The sequence below is a fragment of the Armigeres subalbatus genome, chromosome 3 (genome assembly GCF_024139115.2).
Source record: "Armigeres subalbatus isolate Guangzhou_Male chromosome 3, GZ_Asu_2, whole genome shotgun sequence".
Lineage (NCBI taxonomy): Eukaryota > Metazoa > Arthropoda > Insecta > Diptera > Culicidae > Armigeres > Armigeres subalbatus.
The window spans coordinates 160,929,359-160,946,926 of record NC_085141.1 but is presented as its reverse complement, the minus strand read 5'-3'; the positions used below and the strand labels follow the sequence as shown (position 1 = coordinate 160,946,926).

Below are 17,568 nucleotides of genomic sequence, written 5' to 3'. Positions count from 1 at the left end.
ATTAACTGGAAGCGTTTGGTACGGGAGGTCACGATTTCTTCCTTTCCCCTAGATTCCAAGATATGGAACGACTTTAAGAGTTTACAAATTCTGAAGTCGCTCAGTATCTCGGAGTCATCTCTGCGGTACATACTGCGTAGTTGGCATGGCCTTATGAAAAGAAAAATGAAGGAATTTAGAAACTGTCATTTTCCAGGATGCTTTCAAGTATTGGCTGCGCAAGTATGAGATTAGATTAGATTAATAGCTGGCAGCTAAAAGGCTTTTTGCCTCATGAGTTTTCTGGAAACGAAATACATATCATCACTTTTTGAAATGTCAATCGTCAATATGGTTAAAAATTTTCCCAAATTTTAATACGGCATCGGTTAGCTATATTGTCGTCGAATCAGCATTCTGGTATGGACAGTGCGTGGAGACGCGTAGTACATTGAAGGTTAGTTCCACTAGGGCGTATTGCTTGCCGAAATGTTAGATGTTTTATCAAAATGTGGGAAATTTCCAAAATGTGGATTTTTTCCTACATTCCGTTTTATTATTTTGACACTTTTTTCGCCTAACCTACATAATTTTATGTCTAGTTATGTTAAGGCTATCTCAAACATGATAAATATAAGTGAATACCAGAAAGTCGTTTTACCCCGGGGGGCGTTTTGGGGCCTCTCCCCCTTCATTAGAAAATTTTATCGCATTTAGTATAAAAAATAGTTTATGATATTCAATTTATTTTTGGGTGCTTGTAAAACAGAAATAGATTTTTTTTTTAAATTCAAAAATTACGAGCAATAACAGAATGAATTATTGAACTGATTTCAGGCGGAAACACCGAAAAAAATCGAGTATGCGTTCCCGATGACAATAAGAAGCGATTCCAGCGTTTTCTGCAAGATTACATGGAATGTCGCGTCATACGAGTTGCGACACCAGCCAATGATTTGATTCATTGACTTTATCGGCAAAGAGAATATTGTCATATAAGCTTGCGTAAAATACATACAATTCCGACAGGAAATTTACAAAAACTGAACTCATCTATGAAATTGTCGTCTTGAAATGTGTTTGAAACTAGGAATCCTTCATTCTTCTTCTTCTTCTTATTGGCATTACATCCCCACACTGGGACAGAGCCGCCTCGCAGCTTAGTGTTCATTAAGCACTTCCACAGTTATTAACTGCAAGGCTTCTAAGCCATGTTACCATTTCTGCATTCGTATAGCATGAGGCTAACACGATGATACTTTTATGCCCAGGGAAGTCGAGACATTTTCCAATCTGAAAATTGCCTAGACCGGCACCGGGAATCGAACCCAGCCACCCTCAGCATGGTCTTACTTTGTAGCCGGGCGTCTTAAAGCACGGCTAAGGAGGAATCCTTCATTCAGAGATATGCAAAAGCGGCCACCCTGAGCTAATCGAGCATTGATAACTGTCAAAACCTGAGCCAAATGAACATCGTTATTGTTGCAGATTGAGAGTGCGATTGTAATGGAAAAGATTTTTCAAAAAGTTTCATCGAATAAACAATTTGTTTTATTTTCGCAAGTAGAAGTAGTCTAGTTTACGCATTATATTTGGTTGTTTCGTACGGGTCTGCGACGTTAGGCATAAGTACGTTAGGCATAATGGATGTAAGACATAACGGACGTTAGGCATAATGTACGTTTGGCATAATTCTGCCTTCTTTATGCCATGGGCTGTTCTTCGGGTCATTTTATGCCTAACGTCCATTATGCCTAACGAACTTATGCCTAACGTTCTTATGTCTAACAAGGTATACCAGTTTTGTACTGCACTTATGTTTTAGTGATAATGCACGGTGGATAGATAACAATAGTCTTATCGCAGCCATCAGAGTGGTTAAAAAAATTCAACGGAGTGAACAGTTTTCAAACACCTCACTGGAATGCAAAACAAAACCATCAATAGGTAGGGGAAAAGTGGGTAAACCGATATCTTAAGACAATTTACAGATTGAAAATCTTTGAAGCTGTTTCCCGAATCAGAAACTTCATACAAGCATACTTTGGCCCTTCAAGCATCAGTTCATGAGCACTCACGACAATATTTCTTGATAGAATTCAATTTCTGATGAAAAAATTAACAGTCCATTTTCAGCAGAGCCGATTGCACAATGGTTCGAGAGCAGCCAAAACCTCAAAAATCGAAATTCGTGTTTCCGTCGGAATTATATTTTTCTCATTTTATAGAATACTTACGTGATTCAAATTCAAAATTTTAAGTAGTTTTGTTGAGTTTTGACTTTGTTACATCATTTTGAATTCAACATGAATGCTGATTTTCGAATGAAAACGCTGTTTGACAACGCGTTTAGATCAGCATCGCACGGCTTCAATTACATCTCTAACCCCAATATTATTTCAAGACTGCATTGTCAGGGTCTTAAATAATATGTCTATGTCAAATATAGGTGACAGAACTCAACTTAAGTTAACTTTAAATACAAAATAATTAAAATACTCACATTTTTCTGATTGAAATTCTCCAAAAGTATAGGCGCCGATGAGTGCCCGCAATGATTCTATGCTCATTACAAAGCTTAAAGCAATAGCTTTCTATTAATCACTATTTTGTTTTGCGAAAAGTTGCGATAAGCTGTTTTTTTAACGGTTTAGTTCGAAATGTACATAGTATTTTTGGTCTATTTCTAACTAAAACCTTACAAATGCGCAGTTTTTGTTCACAAGAACCTGAAAAATGTCTTTTTTTTAAATTATTTGATTGAAGTTGAAACGTTTGATATAATTATATAACATTTAAAACATGTGTAATGAAAGCGATAATTCAATGACGGAATTATTTGTATACTATGAATTTGAATATTTTTATTGCTGTAAATGAAATTATTGAGTAGTTTTCTTGCCAAACGGCTAGAAGATACAACAGACAAAATTTCTTACTTCCAAAACTTTCTCCTGACATCCGCGAATCTACGAATTTTAGATTTCTTTCAAATGAATTTTATTGTCTGGATTTTGTTTATGTCTAATAATCCGAATTATGTAATCATGCTGAAAACTTTTCTAAAGCAGAAAATGAAATGAAAATTCTTAGTATTGTTTAGCAAATTGGCATTGTTCAATACTTTGCCATTAAAGTGATTCTACATATCAAGAGTTTCAAGTTTAAATGTTGGAGCTGTAACACACTCTTCTTGACAGCAATAGAGAATGTTTGCACTAAGCAATAGAGAATGTTGGTACTGAGATTTGAACTGAAAAGCTGAACTGTCTCATATTTGTGAAAATAGTTATTCTGCTAGTGCTCATAATTATAGAAAAGACAGATACCTTGAAATGAGCAAAAAGGAAAGCCTGTTTCGAATCAAGATTATAAAGAATACAAATGTAAGTATACAGTTGCAATAAAAGTTGTTCGTTTGTCATTCAAATTAATTGTTTCAATTCAAATACAACATTTTGTCAAAAATATTCCATAATTGAGGATGTGCCGAATAAAATTATTTGTTTTGTCTTAGCAACGCCTAAAATTATTTGTTTTGTCTTGTCTTAGCACAGTATTCAGCAAATAAGTCTTTTGATAAGAAAATTATTAATAGCTTTTTTGTGGAATATCTTCACTTGTCATAAAACGAGTTAGTACCGCTTAGTACTATCCCATTTAATTCCATATAAGAGACACTGAAGACGGCCTTACTGTTAAAGTCGGAATACGATTCTGTAAAGCAGCGGTTCTCAACCTGGGGTACATGTACCCCTGGGGGTACCTTCGCTGGTCCTAGGGGGTACCTCGGACAAAAATGCGTAATGGCGGAATATTACAATTTCAATCAAAATTTATTTATAAAGTTTGGATTTTTGTGTATTTTCTATTTCAAAAATTTATATTGTACATAATATGTAATGCGATCAATAAATCCCAATTGACACAACCAGCACAATGTATGAAGGGCTGCGGAACAAAAGATCCAACGAACAAAACGTTGAATGAACAAAATGATTTTTTGTTTCACTAAAACTCGATTGCTTCGTTGCAAGAAAATTAGAAGCATCCTTTTACGCCTCTCGGAATCCTTCTTCCAAGCAGCTCGAAGGCTTCCTTTCAAGAGGCTCGGAAGCCTCCTTTCAAGTGGTTAGGCTGCATTCTTTCAAGAGGTTCGGAAGCCTCCTTTCAAGAGGCTCGGAAGCCTCCTTTCAAGAGGCTCGGAATACTCCTTTCAAGAGGCTCGGAAGCCTCCTTTTAAGAGGCTCGGAACCCTCCTTTCAAGAGGCTCGGAAGCCTCCTTTAAAGAGGCTCGGAAGCCTCCTTTGAAGAGGCTCGGAAGCCTCCTCTCAAGAGGCTCGGAAGCCTCCTAAGAATCTCGGAATCCTCTCAAGAGGCTCAAAAGCCTCCTTTCAAGAGGCTTTGAAGGATCCTTTCAAGAGGCTCGGAAGCATCCTTTCAAGAGGCTCGGAAGCCTTCTTTCAAGAGGCTCTGAAGCCTTTTTTCAAGAGGCTCGGAAGTCTACTTTCAAGTGGTTCGGAAGCCTAGGCTTGGAGGCATACTATCAAGAGGCTCAGAAGCGTTCTTTTAAGATGCAACGGAAGCTTCCTTTCAAGTGGCTTGAAAACCGCCTTCAAGAGGTTCGGAAGCCTCTCTACAAGAGACTCAGAAGCCTCTAATAAAAAGGCGCGGAAGTCTACTCTAAAGGGACTCAAAAGCATAAAGGAGCTTCCCTTCAAAAGGGCTCGGAATTATGTGTTCAAGAGGATTGGAAGCCTGTTTTCGAGAGGGGGTACCTCAAATTATGCAAAACTTCGAAGGGGTACCTCTCAAGAAAAGTTTGAGAACCGCTGCTGTAAAGTAACAATCAAGTGGTGGAATTAAATGGAATAGTACTAACTAGTTTTATAGCAAGTGAGATAGTCTTTGTTGAGAAACGATCTGTTTTCAAAAGGCGAATTTAGCAGTAAAATGGAAGTATTTACTACCCCAGGAAAGTATTTACTACACGGCTGTATATTGCCAAAGTAGAGCTCCAACACCCATTTTTAAGTCTGTATGTGATAAAGACCATCAAAAAACCACAATGCAAACATAAAACCTATTTTTAGGGACATTTTGAGGTTTTGGCCAACCTTTGTTCTGGAGCGAACCACTGTGGATTGGGGTGAGGAGAAGAACGACACTCTATGGTGCAGTATAGAAATAAAAATGACAAAATGATAAAAATGACAATTTTTCCCCAACATACACAAAGCGATGTCCAATTATGAATCAGAGAGGAATTAAATATTGAAAATAAAAAAAAAACTATTGCCGACCAAGCTTATATGCCGATACCAATATTTTAGACTAGCAGACCCGACAAACTTCGTTTCGCCTAAAATTGATTTATTCTCGATTAGATCTCGAGTTATGAATAAATTAGTGTTTCATTTGGATGACAGACAGACAGACAGAAATTCATTTTTATGTATATAGATTGCTCATCTCCTCAATGGTGTTTAATAATAGAGGGAATGACGGCTTTGGCAGGTTTTGTTCTATTATTGTCAGGGGGGTTTACTATAACCAATTGTCCTGAAATTTGGCCTTTAACATTCTTTGCATATCAAAGAATGTTGTGGCCAAATTTCATAACATTTGGTCAACAAAACCCCTGACAATAATAGAACAAAACCTGCCAAAGCCGTCATTTCCCCTATTGATCTGTTTGTTTTATTGTTACGCGTCTCCGCCAGTTACAAAATGAAATGGAATACAAGAAAGCGTAAGTGTGTCAAATTTCTGTCAGATAACCGAAGTAGTGTCGGCTTCACCTACAATTCCCCTAGCAAAATTCTCTCTCTCTTTCAGACATATTGATGTTAGAATCTTCTATTACAGAATCAGAGAAATCTGTTCAACAATAACACGATACTTTAAGAGTTAGTCGAAAAATAAGCAAGCAATGGACATCTTTGTTATCATATGTTCTCTAAACCAATCAAAATTCTGGCTCCCCTCTCCCGTTTTTCTTTTGCCAAAAATGACAATATGATGGGACAATAATAATATTTCAGAAAAAAAAAAATCGTGAATTTCCAAAACATTATTCAACAAATCCAATTATTTTATTCATTTCATTTTTTTTTTATTTTCCACCCCATTGACTATTCAAAGAGCACTACTGCCAATGGTAGCATAGTTGACGTAACAATCATCGCACTTTCGCATGTATTTGGAATTTGAGGACAAATATCGCAAATTTAAAATATTTCAACCCGTGAACACTTTTTTTATGTACCGTCAACTGGGGGGAAGATGATCATTGAGGTGAAGATGATCATTTGATGTGTCAGTCAAAAGTGCCAATTTTTTTTATGAAACGGTAGTCAACAATATTCTCCGTTCAAGTAATGTTACCGCTAGGTAGAAATCTGAGTTTTTCGATTATAATCATGAAAATGTATTTTGTGGAAGAAAGAGAGAGATAGTCATAAATGACGCTATTTTCGTTTCAATTATTGACTTCTTAGACTTCTTTACGTAGTAAATTCAACATTCATACAAATAACCTAGTGTATTTTGACTACTAGGTCATAATGGTTTTAGTAGAGCTGTCTTGATCAACTTCACCCCAAACCAGATTATTCAAAAAATGTGTGATAATTTAATTTATTTTAATAAATGCGAACGCATTTCAGAAAACTAAAGTTGTTGATTATTGCAACGTATAGCAGTACATGTTTTGAAAATATTTGTTTCGATTTAAAATGTAAACACACATTGTTATTGCATGTTTTGTCTTAAAAATGATCATCTTCCCCCCAGTTGACGGTACTTTATTTCCGTGATTTTTCTTATATTTAGATTTTAAATTCATCACGTCCGTGAACACTTAAATAAGGTTTGAAACATGCAACCTATCGATGTTACAGTGGTTAGAATTACCTTAGTGAATGCGAATCGTTGTTACGTCATCTTTTAGACCAATATTTTAAAAGGGCGTAACAGCCAAAATGTATTCCTTCTGATTCTTTGTCCACATATATAGCTATACGAAGCATGAAAAGAAATAAATTTTGGCTGTTATGCCCTTTTCCAAATGTTGGTCTGGCTATGAAATCATGGGAAAACTAGGACATAATTTTTGGGAAATATGTTTGTTATGTTTGTTTTTACCACATGCAACAGTTGAACAGCATAGCTAGCTGATATAAACTTAAAATTGTAGAAAACCTCATATAGATAATATTTTTACTCAAAAAAGGTGGTAAAATTTTGTTGCAGGGAAACTCATGAGGCAAAACTCGTTCTGGAGCCTCTTCAGCTAAGCATTTTTAACTCAAATGCTGGGTTGATTTGGTAGAACAGTTTTGATACAGATTGTTTTGAAAAAATATTGATTTTTAAAAATGGTGTGGCATCGCACCCGTATTTACCGTATAATATTCACTCGAATTAGATCTGCTCCGCTCTTCAAATTTTCTATTGCGCGACACAAATAGCAGTAAATGTGCATAACATAGTAGTAGTAAAAGTAAATTATATCAGTGATAGGGCATAAGAAATAGATTTTTTATTTACGTGTACTGTAGGATGATAAAATGAAAAAAATGGAACAATTCGAAAATTATAAGCCGATCCATTCTCGAAGTAAAACAAAAGTACCCATTAAACAGATGGTTTCTACTCGATAAACTGGTGATATACAGTCAGTTAGCCTCATCATGTGAAAACAGGAGGACAGGTTATGAAAGCTTAGTGGATGACAAATCATGCGTTAAGATGATGATGCTTGGAATCAGTGTGGGCAAATTACTGTCTTTGGTGTGCTCCATGGTGGCAAAGTTGCTAGTGACTGTTCACATTATGCCAATTTCTCACTACTATGGCGGATAGTGTATGTCCGCTAAAACTAGCGTAAATGTAAACGGGCCATTAGTGATTTAGGACCATTTTACTAGTTTTAAAATATTGAAACTAATCATTTCCAAAATAGGATAAAATGGTTTGATATTTGTTCCTTCTTTTCAGCAAATCGTGTTTTATGGAACTGATATGCGTTCATATGGCACGTATCAATGGCAAACAAGAGGTGAAGAAAGTTGACATATCTGACCTGGTAACCTATCAAGATGATGGCGCACAGGATCAAATGATTGCAATATATCATATCAATTTCAATGCTCAGCCCTACGTATTTCATGGTAACCAATTTCATAAGTATTTTGACTAAGCTTTTCAAATATAGATGCGCTACCTGACAAGCATGAAATATCAAACATCAATGATGCCCAGTCCATGCCTTCGATTGTGAAATCAGCATACAATGAAATTTCGCATATTGTCGACGTTAGTAGGTCTCTATCTCCGTTATGTCTGCTTGAATTCTATGTAACATAATCGAAAATCGGATGAAAATCATTTTGCAACATTATTAATTTTTGAATAAAATTCGATTGCGAATTGAATCAACAGAATTTAATTATTGACTTGTATCAAACTTGCTACTTTTGTTTTCAAACGGTGAACGTCTTAAAGTGGATAATGATCACTGAAATTAGCCCCCATCAAAATTATCCCACTAACTTCATGTTTCATAAAATCAAAGACCAACTTTGTTCACCACCAACATCAAAAGGGAACTAAAGCCTGTTGATAAGAGCTTCAGCCACCATGCTGAGACTCGCTGACGTTCGGCCGCTGATAATCTACGGCTCATTCCCGGAGTTGACCTCTGGAGATCGATCGTTCTGTTCATCGTACCGTGACCTTCGATGTTTGCTGCTGTCGACTCTCCTCAGAGTTGGTGATGGTGTTCGCTTTGATTTTGTTATGATTTCTTCGAGAGAGCAATCAGAATCTTTGGATTTTTGCTTCGTTCTCGTAGTAATTGCTACCAGGAAGATTTGTTTTATTTTTCTTTTCTTTTTTTTTCTATTCTGGACTGTCCAGAGCGGCACGTTTGCCCGTTACGCTTGGGTTGTTTCGAGCCGTCAACAAGCATATATGAGTTTTTTTATGGTTGTTTTGTAAATGTACCAGACCAATCACGGCGTATTCAGATGATAACTATGTTATATTGTAACTGTTATTATCACTGAAAATGATGAACAGATGATGATTGACTCCAATGTTGAGAATAGTTCTTGGAGGCATTGCTCATTTCGGATTTTGTATTATATGTGAACTCATAGCACTAAGGTTATGCGATAAGTTGATATACACAGAATCTTGATGAAATAAAACGCTGAAAACATCTCTGTTAACCCTTTCCCGCTCACGACTTTTTTCAAGGATTTCAATAGGAAGGAATCATCTTTGAGAAAAATGGTAGAACAAAAGTTATTTGGCATAGCTTAAATTAGTAGAAAACGAAATAAAAAGTTTTTGATTCTAAATCAATAGTTAATTGATTGTTTTCAATAGTTTAATTATTTGTTCTCAAAATTGATTATATTTGCAATCTAATGGAACTATAAAGATTTGCTAAATATTGCTTCTTGTTGTTGAAACAATTCGATGAAGGTTAGAAGGTGCAAAATTTGATGGTGCTCTACAGACACCATGGGCGGGAGAGGGTTAAAGGAACAAATTGTTGTATCATTTTTGTGGCATTTTTTTCTACATTCAAACTACAGCTCATTTTATTTTTGTCAGCTACTCTCGTGTATGCATATTTTAAGAATAGGTCTTATTGAAATTTTGGTAGTAACTTTTGAAGAGCTTGCCGGTGTATGGCGTCTAAACAATAGGAAACAATAATTATTATAACTTGTTGTATTAAAAGAAGTTGATGATAACTGCCAAAATAATGTACTACTTTGCAGAAACAAATGCACACATAATACATCGTTTATAGAGTAACTATATAGCTTTGCATTATAAAAGAAAGAAAAGCCCAAAATTTATACTCAATATTACATTATTATCCAATTACATTTATCAATCCAAATTATCAATAGACAAACAAGCTCTCTTTCATCAATTCCTTGGTCTAATATTACTGTCAATGATCACACATCAGTCCCATCTTTGCTAGATTCCTTATTCATATACGACAAATATGCGATTGTGGGCAGCATACTTATGAAAATGTCTAAATACCGCCTTATTTTCATTGATTTTTTTTTGTGACTAATTAGTAGGACCAACTCGTCATTTCAATAAAATTAAAAGACAAAAACAACAAAAAAAAACTACGTAAAAAAGCCTGGGTAGGTATATGGTATAAGTATAACCTCCAGCCAATTACAAACCCAACAGCAAAACATTAGCCTTTAGCTTCTATAGCTCGTCGACAAACCCACATACCTGAACACGATGCTCAAAAAAATAAACAAACCGTCCCTACACTGATCAACAAAGCCCTAACTATTATTCCATACAGAACGCTTAACCACAAAACCGCCAATAAATGACTGAAAGCAAGCCCAACACTCTGCACTGCTCTACGCTTGCTCTATTTTCCAGGAAGAAACCGCGTGTCGCATTCTCCTACACAGATATTCTGCAAGCAAGCCCAACATCGTCCCCTCTCGACGCCCAATGCGTTCATAATTTAAACATAGAAATCCAACCAAGTCAAATCAAAATAAATAAACTCCAGCGACGTCAAGCTTCCCGAGTCAGAGAATCGCGCGCACGTCAACTTGCTGACCTAAGGTGTTGGGTTTTATTGCAGCCGGAATGGTTCATAAAAATTGGTTCAGTTTCAACTGTGACAAATTCGAGCGACTTTGTCAAGTGAGCGCAGACGGTCGTCTTGGCGGAGTCAAGTGTTTAAACTATGCAAGTCATTCCTTTCGAGGAACCCGGCTTTACACTGGACTGAAAGGCAATCCATGCTCTGAAATGGAATGCATGATTAATTAGAGAGCATGAGATACTAAATATTGGAATATTTCAATTGCAGTTATAGAATTTTGGAACTCAAAACAAAACAAAAACGTAAAAAGACTATTTGGAGTAATATTCTAATAACGGATTTAAGTATATGTTAACGTTAAGACCCCTGCACCAATTAAACGTCATTGGAGAGAATAGTACAAAATGCTTTAAAAATGTTTTTAGAAATTAACAAATTAATCAATAATACATATACAATGATGCCGTACAGAAAACATCTTAGCGCTGTTTGTGCCTTTCTCGTGCATTAAATATACAAAGAAATTTGCAACTTGTTGCAAGCAAATCAGTTCCAGATAAGTTCCTAAAACATGAGAGTTTTATTTTGCGCACATACATTCACATATGCACATACATACTCACAGACAAACATCATCTCAATTCGTCGGTTGGTATACAACACTATGAGTAACTGGGCCTTCTAGGGGTCGTTCACTAATTACGTAAGCATTGTTTCTTGGTTGTTTGGACCCCCTCCCCCTTGTAGATTTTTCCCAAACAAATTATTTTTTGTTTATATGACATAGGTAATTAGTTGACGACCCCCTATCACGAAAACGACTTTGGAATGAATATATTGCCTTTCCATTACACCTTGATGTACGAGATTAAGGCAAAAACAATAAAAAGTTAAGGGGGCATCCCCAGGAGAGTGAAACGCCTGTCATACGCGGTACAATGCCAGTCCTCCCAACATCGTATTTTTACTTCTATTTCGGTGCATCCTAGGTGCATCGAGCTGCTCATTTTTGGACGAATGGCTCGTGCGTGGTTAGACATTCACGTTTCCTGGTATAAGCTTGCAATTAATTGAGGGTTTCCAAGCCTTTTTTGTTTGAATTATTTTCTTTTGTCGGAAAATAGCAGGATAATGCATTGTAAGCTTTTTAATTATGAATTAATATGTATTTAAATAAAAACATTGGATGCCATACTGAATGAATGATAAGTAGACGAATTGGCCATCCTCCCGAGCAAAGCTTGAGAGCAAATCTATAACTTGTTTTGATGTTGTGAAATCGCTGATTATGATTACTTAATTTGATATCTTTTTGGTTGTTTAAACGGTTAATATAACAAAACGTATTCTTCTTCTTCTTCATTGGCATTACATCCCCCACTGGGACATTGCCGCCTCGCTGCTTAGTGTTCATTTAGCACTTCCACAGTTATTAACCGCGAGGTTTCTAAGCCAGGTTACTATTTTTGCATTCGTATATCATGAGGCTAACACGATGATACTTTTACGCCCAGGGAAGTCGAGACAATTTCCAAAGCGAAAATTGCCTAGACTGGCTCCGGGAATCGAACCCAGCCATCCTCAGCATGGTCGTGCTTTGTAGCCGCGCATCTTACCGAACGGCTAAGGAGGGCCCCAACAAAAAGTACAGTATAAAATTCTTACTGTGACTTCAAATCGAAAACTATTCCTGCTATCGATGAGAGCAAATCGAACACTAATTTTGATATTGATTCCGATAACAAAATGAGTTGGATGTAAAATTATACATTTTTTTTATTCTACAGCAAATTGAGATCAAAATATATTATCAATCATAATGATTCATGTTTGAAAACAAATTATGATTTCTATTTGATGTCAAAATTAAAATATGTTTTCTATATGCTCTTATTTTGTTTTCAGACGATCTCTTTCTTCAATTGCTAGTTAAAGTAGAAAAATTCCAAAAGTTTACAAACGCAGATCGAAAGACGGTATTGATTTGAATTGGGTGAAAAAATGGCAATAATAATCTTAGAGATAGTTTCAATATTTAATGAAGAAAGAACACTTGAAAATATTTGTTCGGTCAATTTGAAAACATAGACAAAATTTACGTTTTGAACTAATGTAGCCTGGGTTTGTTTTGTTCATTCTCACCAACAACTAACAATATAACAAAGTAAAAAGTTAACATCAACATTTCTAAAATTTTACAAAAACGACTTGAAAAACTAGCAAATATTCTAATTAAAAGTTTATTTTTAAACATGTTTTAATGAAAATAAACGTAAAATTTAGTAAATGCAGTTCTATTTACTTGATTTTGATTAAAATGACATAATTTGTGCAGATCAAGCCAATTTTGTTGAATATTTGATGGTTTGAAAGTCGTTGATCTACCAATACTTTTAACTATGTACAATTCCAAAGGTACTAACCTACTGGGCATGCCTGCTCCGTGCAGCGTATCGTAGATGCTGGTTCCATGCTGCATCAGGGCAGCAGCCGCCGAATGGTCGTGCACCGGTGACGATTGGTACATACTCGCTGACACTGCTGCAGCCGCCGTTGCCGCTGCCACCGCCGCTGACGTGGTGGTATCACTCGCGCGAGGGACGTTGATCAACTGAGTGAAATTCGTTAGACTGCTGTCCAGTTCTTCGTGCGAATAGCCCGAAGGACTGCGCGATTCTCCGCCACTGCTATTGCCATTGTTGTGTGAGTGCTGCTGATGTTGCTGGTGGTGAGCATGGTGATGATGATTGAAATTGATCACACTCTTATCATTGTTGTTATGATAAACCGCGGCACTGTAGTCTTTCAAATCGTGCAACTCGTGATGCTGATGTTGCGGCGAGTCGTCTGCCATATCGGCTCCCACCGAACCAGGATGTCCCATGTCAACACCGGCACCACTGAGCGTCAGGTAATGCTCCACGATGCAGCTTTCATCTTTCAAGGTGTCCGCAATCACTTCGTCGATTGCAGAGCCATGCTGATGAGCATGGCTTGTTTGGTGGTGGTGCAAATCTTCGCCACCATGTTGCGCTATTGATGAGCCGTATGTCGGGCAAAACGGCAACAGACTACTCCGCATGGCTGACGATTCGCTACTAATTGGATTGATATTCAAATTTAAATTTGACTGCTCTGGATGCTGGTGGGCATGCGAATCTTGCGAATGATGATTATTAGCACTGTTACAGTATAACTCTCTTTGCTGGTGTTGGTGATGATGGTTTAAGTGGCGCTCGTCACTCTCTGAATGCTGCGAGTGGTGATGTCGTCCAATATCACTTGCCTTGTACGACAGATCATACGGCCAACTGTTAAATGACGGCTCTGGACCTGCGTAGTTAAAATAACCCACCTGTTGATGTAAGCTCGGACTAATCAACGGATGCAGCGTTGAGTATCGCGGTGGAGAACCCAGCTGTTGATTAGCATTAGCATATGATTCGTATTTCTGCGCACTTTCTTGTAACTGCTTAGAACTAGACGTTATCACCGAGGGAGTATTTACATGCTCCTCGCTTGATCTTATTGTTGAGTAAATCATAGAACCACTTGTATGGTCGATACCACCTACAACACCGTTCGCGAGCTTTGTTGATAACGCATCGGTCTTATCTCTCACCGTCGCACTGACCGATTCGTTATCGGACTGTTTACTAGTTGCGTTTTCACTTTCACTGGCTTCCTTGGTTTCTTCCTGCGATTCACTCGCCTCACTATCGATCGTAGAATGTTCAATCTGCTGCCGCTGTTTGGCCGAGCTGCTACTGCTGCTGTTATCGCTATGCTGCGCACTGGTTTGCGGTGACACAACAACTGGTAACTTGAAGGCAGCCGCAGCCACATCGTACGTTGAATCCGACCCGTCTGAAACATAACAAAAACGAACATAAGAAAATACGAAAGAGTACCTACTCAGCAAAAAATAAAACGAAAAATCTTCTAGACATTAGCCAGAGCAGGACACAACTCGAGCGAGAAACTTTTACTGCGTGTTTATGTACGCACAATTCTCCTTCAAGCATAACCCAAAGCCAAACAACAACATAAAAGGTCTAAGGTCAGTCTTGCATGAACAATCCTGTCTTGATGACGAAGCTAACGGAGCGCTCAAAACAAATGAACCACAAAAGGAACGGCGAAACATTCTACCCACTCGACGGAGTCGTACCCAGCAGCACAAAGGGTTTTGTTATTCGATTATGCTCTTCTGCGTGTGCATAAAATGCTTTGTCCACTCTTGGCACTCGAGTGACTCAAACCTATCGTGGGTGGTGTAGGTACGTACCTTGCTGAAAAATGATTCATGCTATGGTCTCTGCTTTGCAATTATTTCGAGTGAGTACCCAACTAACCGCCACAATAGTACAGTGCAGTAGTACCTACAGTATGTTCATTAATTATTAGAGAGCTCGCTCACTCGCTCTCCCTCTCCGATTTGCCCCTTTTATTGTAATTGCAGAGGCTCCTCCCACTTTGGTATAGCAACGAAAGCAGAAAAATGAGAAACAGTGATGATCGAATGGATGATGATACGGTTTTATAGCACTGCACTGTCTATGTGCCACTATCGTGGTGGGAACGAGTTTCTATCGAACATGAAATTGCTTCGTTCGTATGTTTAATTGGCTAAGCCTTACAAGTGGAGGGGATGGAATTACAAAAATGGTAGCTAATGATTGGATGTGATCTCGCGTTACATTGGTGGAGAAATCATGTTTTTTTTCTCTGGATAATTAAAATGCATATTAACGACAGACTCTCAATAGTGGGACAATTTCAAGCAGCGTAACTGTTTCGGCTCATCATTCCACAGCTTCCAACATGGAAGCCGAGCAAAAATAGTTAACTATTTTTTTGCAATTTTCTGTTGTGCCTAATTCTAAAAATTTTTGTTTTTGCTCAACAATATAAGCTTCAATGCATGTTTAAGAATAGTTCCATTAATAATCACATGCTCCTATATCAGTGACATTCGCAAAACAGACAATTTTGGCTCAATTTGAGTCGTTTTCACTGACGTGATCACTGCAAAATCTCAACAATGAGAAACAATATAATTTGCGCTCCAATTCTTTGTTTTCGAATGCTATTGATTTGGGTACCTACATGGTATGAATTGAAGGAGCAGTTCCCAAAAGTATATAATGGTATTTTTAATCTTCCCTGGCTTTGTTAGCAATATTTCAATGAGTGAAACAATTGTAGTTTAGTATTCTACCACATCTAATATAATAAAAGGGTGTAATGATATATCTCTAACTTGATTAAAAAAAGTTCCGAAACCTTGAAAACATCAAAATTTCATCATTTAATGGAATTTTTGTAATAGGTATATATTGTGGTGAAAAGTTGGTAAAGATAAAAAATATTTAAAAAATTATTTTACTGTGCAAAAAACTGGGAAACAAAATACTAAAACTTCAAATTGCAAAATTGACGAAAGCACGGATTACACACTTGAATTAATTCGTCGACCCCTGCAAAATTTTCACCGTAATTCCAATACGCAGATTTGTTTTTAACAGAAATTTGGTAAATCACTTAGCCAAAATTTCGTAAATATTTTCCAGTGATTCAACAAAGTTGAGTTTTTACCGAGATGTTAGTACGATTCGAAGAGGTTTGCCGAAATTTTGGTGAAAGTTTACTGAGATTCGTCAAAATCATTGCTATCGAATTCTCAGCGATTGCAATTTTTCTTAAGGTTTAAAAATGATTAGTGTGCAGTGCAAATGGTTCAGTTACCAAAATATGTTTAAATCGATTTTAGGAAGCAAAATAGAAATCTAAGAGGGTAAATAAGTGTAGAATAAAAAAATGAAACAGATTAGTATCCAAACGTATTTAGCGGAATGTCGTCAATATCTATGAGACATGGTATTTCTATTCCATTTAAATCGATACAGATAGACATTTCGATCACAACAGTAGCCCCTTCTGATTTTATACTTTTGTAATTCTTTAAAATTTAAAATGCTATTCATGGAAGGCCGCTGCTTTTATATTGTTTTGTTTATGCAAGCAAAAAAAAAACCTGAATCAAAAACATACTCCTTAAACTTGTTTAAAATGATCTGATTTTTTTTATATTTGTAAGTAGGTGACTACTCTCAATTTAACTTGTATTTCCAGTAATCATACATCGTAACACTTCAAAGGTTGGAGAAGATTTGCTAGTCCACTCAATAGATTGATCTCTCATTTCATTTTTTTTTTGAGAGTGCACATTCAAATTAAAATTTGGAATAAAAAAAGATAATTTAAATATTCAGCTCAACCTATTGACATATTTAGGCCAGAAAAAATAATGTCAAATGTAACTTGAAATATAATTAAAATTCTCCCTCCTAAACATTTTTTGAAAAACTGAGTTTTCTGAATTTATCAATTTATTATTTGTTAAATAATAACTCGCCTTCTTTAATTTGTCATGTACTAGCAATGCAAAAGGAAAAAAACTATTATTTTGCCCAGTTTATTGATAAATATTGAGTATGATTTTTTAAAAACTTGATTTAACCCAACGCGCTGAAAAAAAGCACCACCCGAATAGAAAAAAGAACATCTATGAATAGATAAATGATATCTAGAATCCCTGTTAAGCATAAATACTGCCTTAAGTCTTATATAAATGACAAGAATACTGTCATTTCATTTAGCCAGGTAACTTTTCGATCAGCTAATATGTCAATAATTAGGGGCCCTCCTTAGCCGTGCGGTAAGACTCATAACTTTTTAAATATTTTTATAAATTGAAACATTACATTAATCTATTCACACCGTTGCACTTTTTGACTTCGTATTAGCTCGAGTGAAAAAAGATTGTTGCTTCTGCTTGCTTCCATTGTACCAACAATTTGAATCAATAAATCAAGCATAATTTTTCATAAGGACGTATGTAACAAAAGTAAACAAAACGAGGTTTTTAATACAACATGACAATCACACGCGACTTTATATAATACACATCG

At 36.5% G+C, this 17,568-nt stretch overlaps 1 protein-coding gene across 5 annotated transcripts in view; it reads right to left on the bottom strand.

Annotated features, from left to right (window-relative positions):
- Positions 1-17,568, bottom strand: part of LOC134219916 (box A-binding factor-like) — a 153,639-nt gene that overhangs the window by 28,638 nt on the left and 107,433 nt on the right. For 3 of the 5 annotated variants that reach the window (XM_062698815.1, XM_062698816.1, XM_062698819.1), the window contains exons 1-2: positions 14,603-14,659; positions 13,018-14,461 (exon numbers count right to left, since the gene is read on the bottom strand). In XM_062698815.1, the coding sequence (XP_062554799.1) occupies positions 13,018-14,461; positions 14,603-14,642 (1,484 nt within the window). In that variant the 5' untranslated portion in view covers positions 14,643-14,659. Of the gene's footprint in view, positions 1-13,017; positions 14,462-14,602; positions 14,660-17,568 lie in introns of those variants that run through there. The other 2 variants (XM_062698817.1, XM_062698818.1) reach the window with 1 other exon arrangement.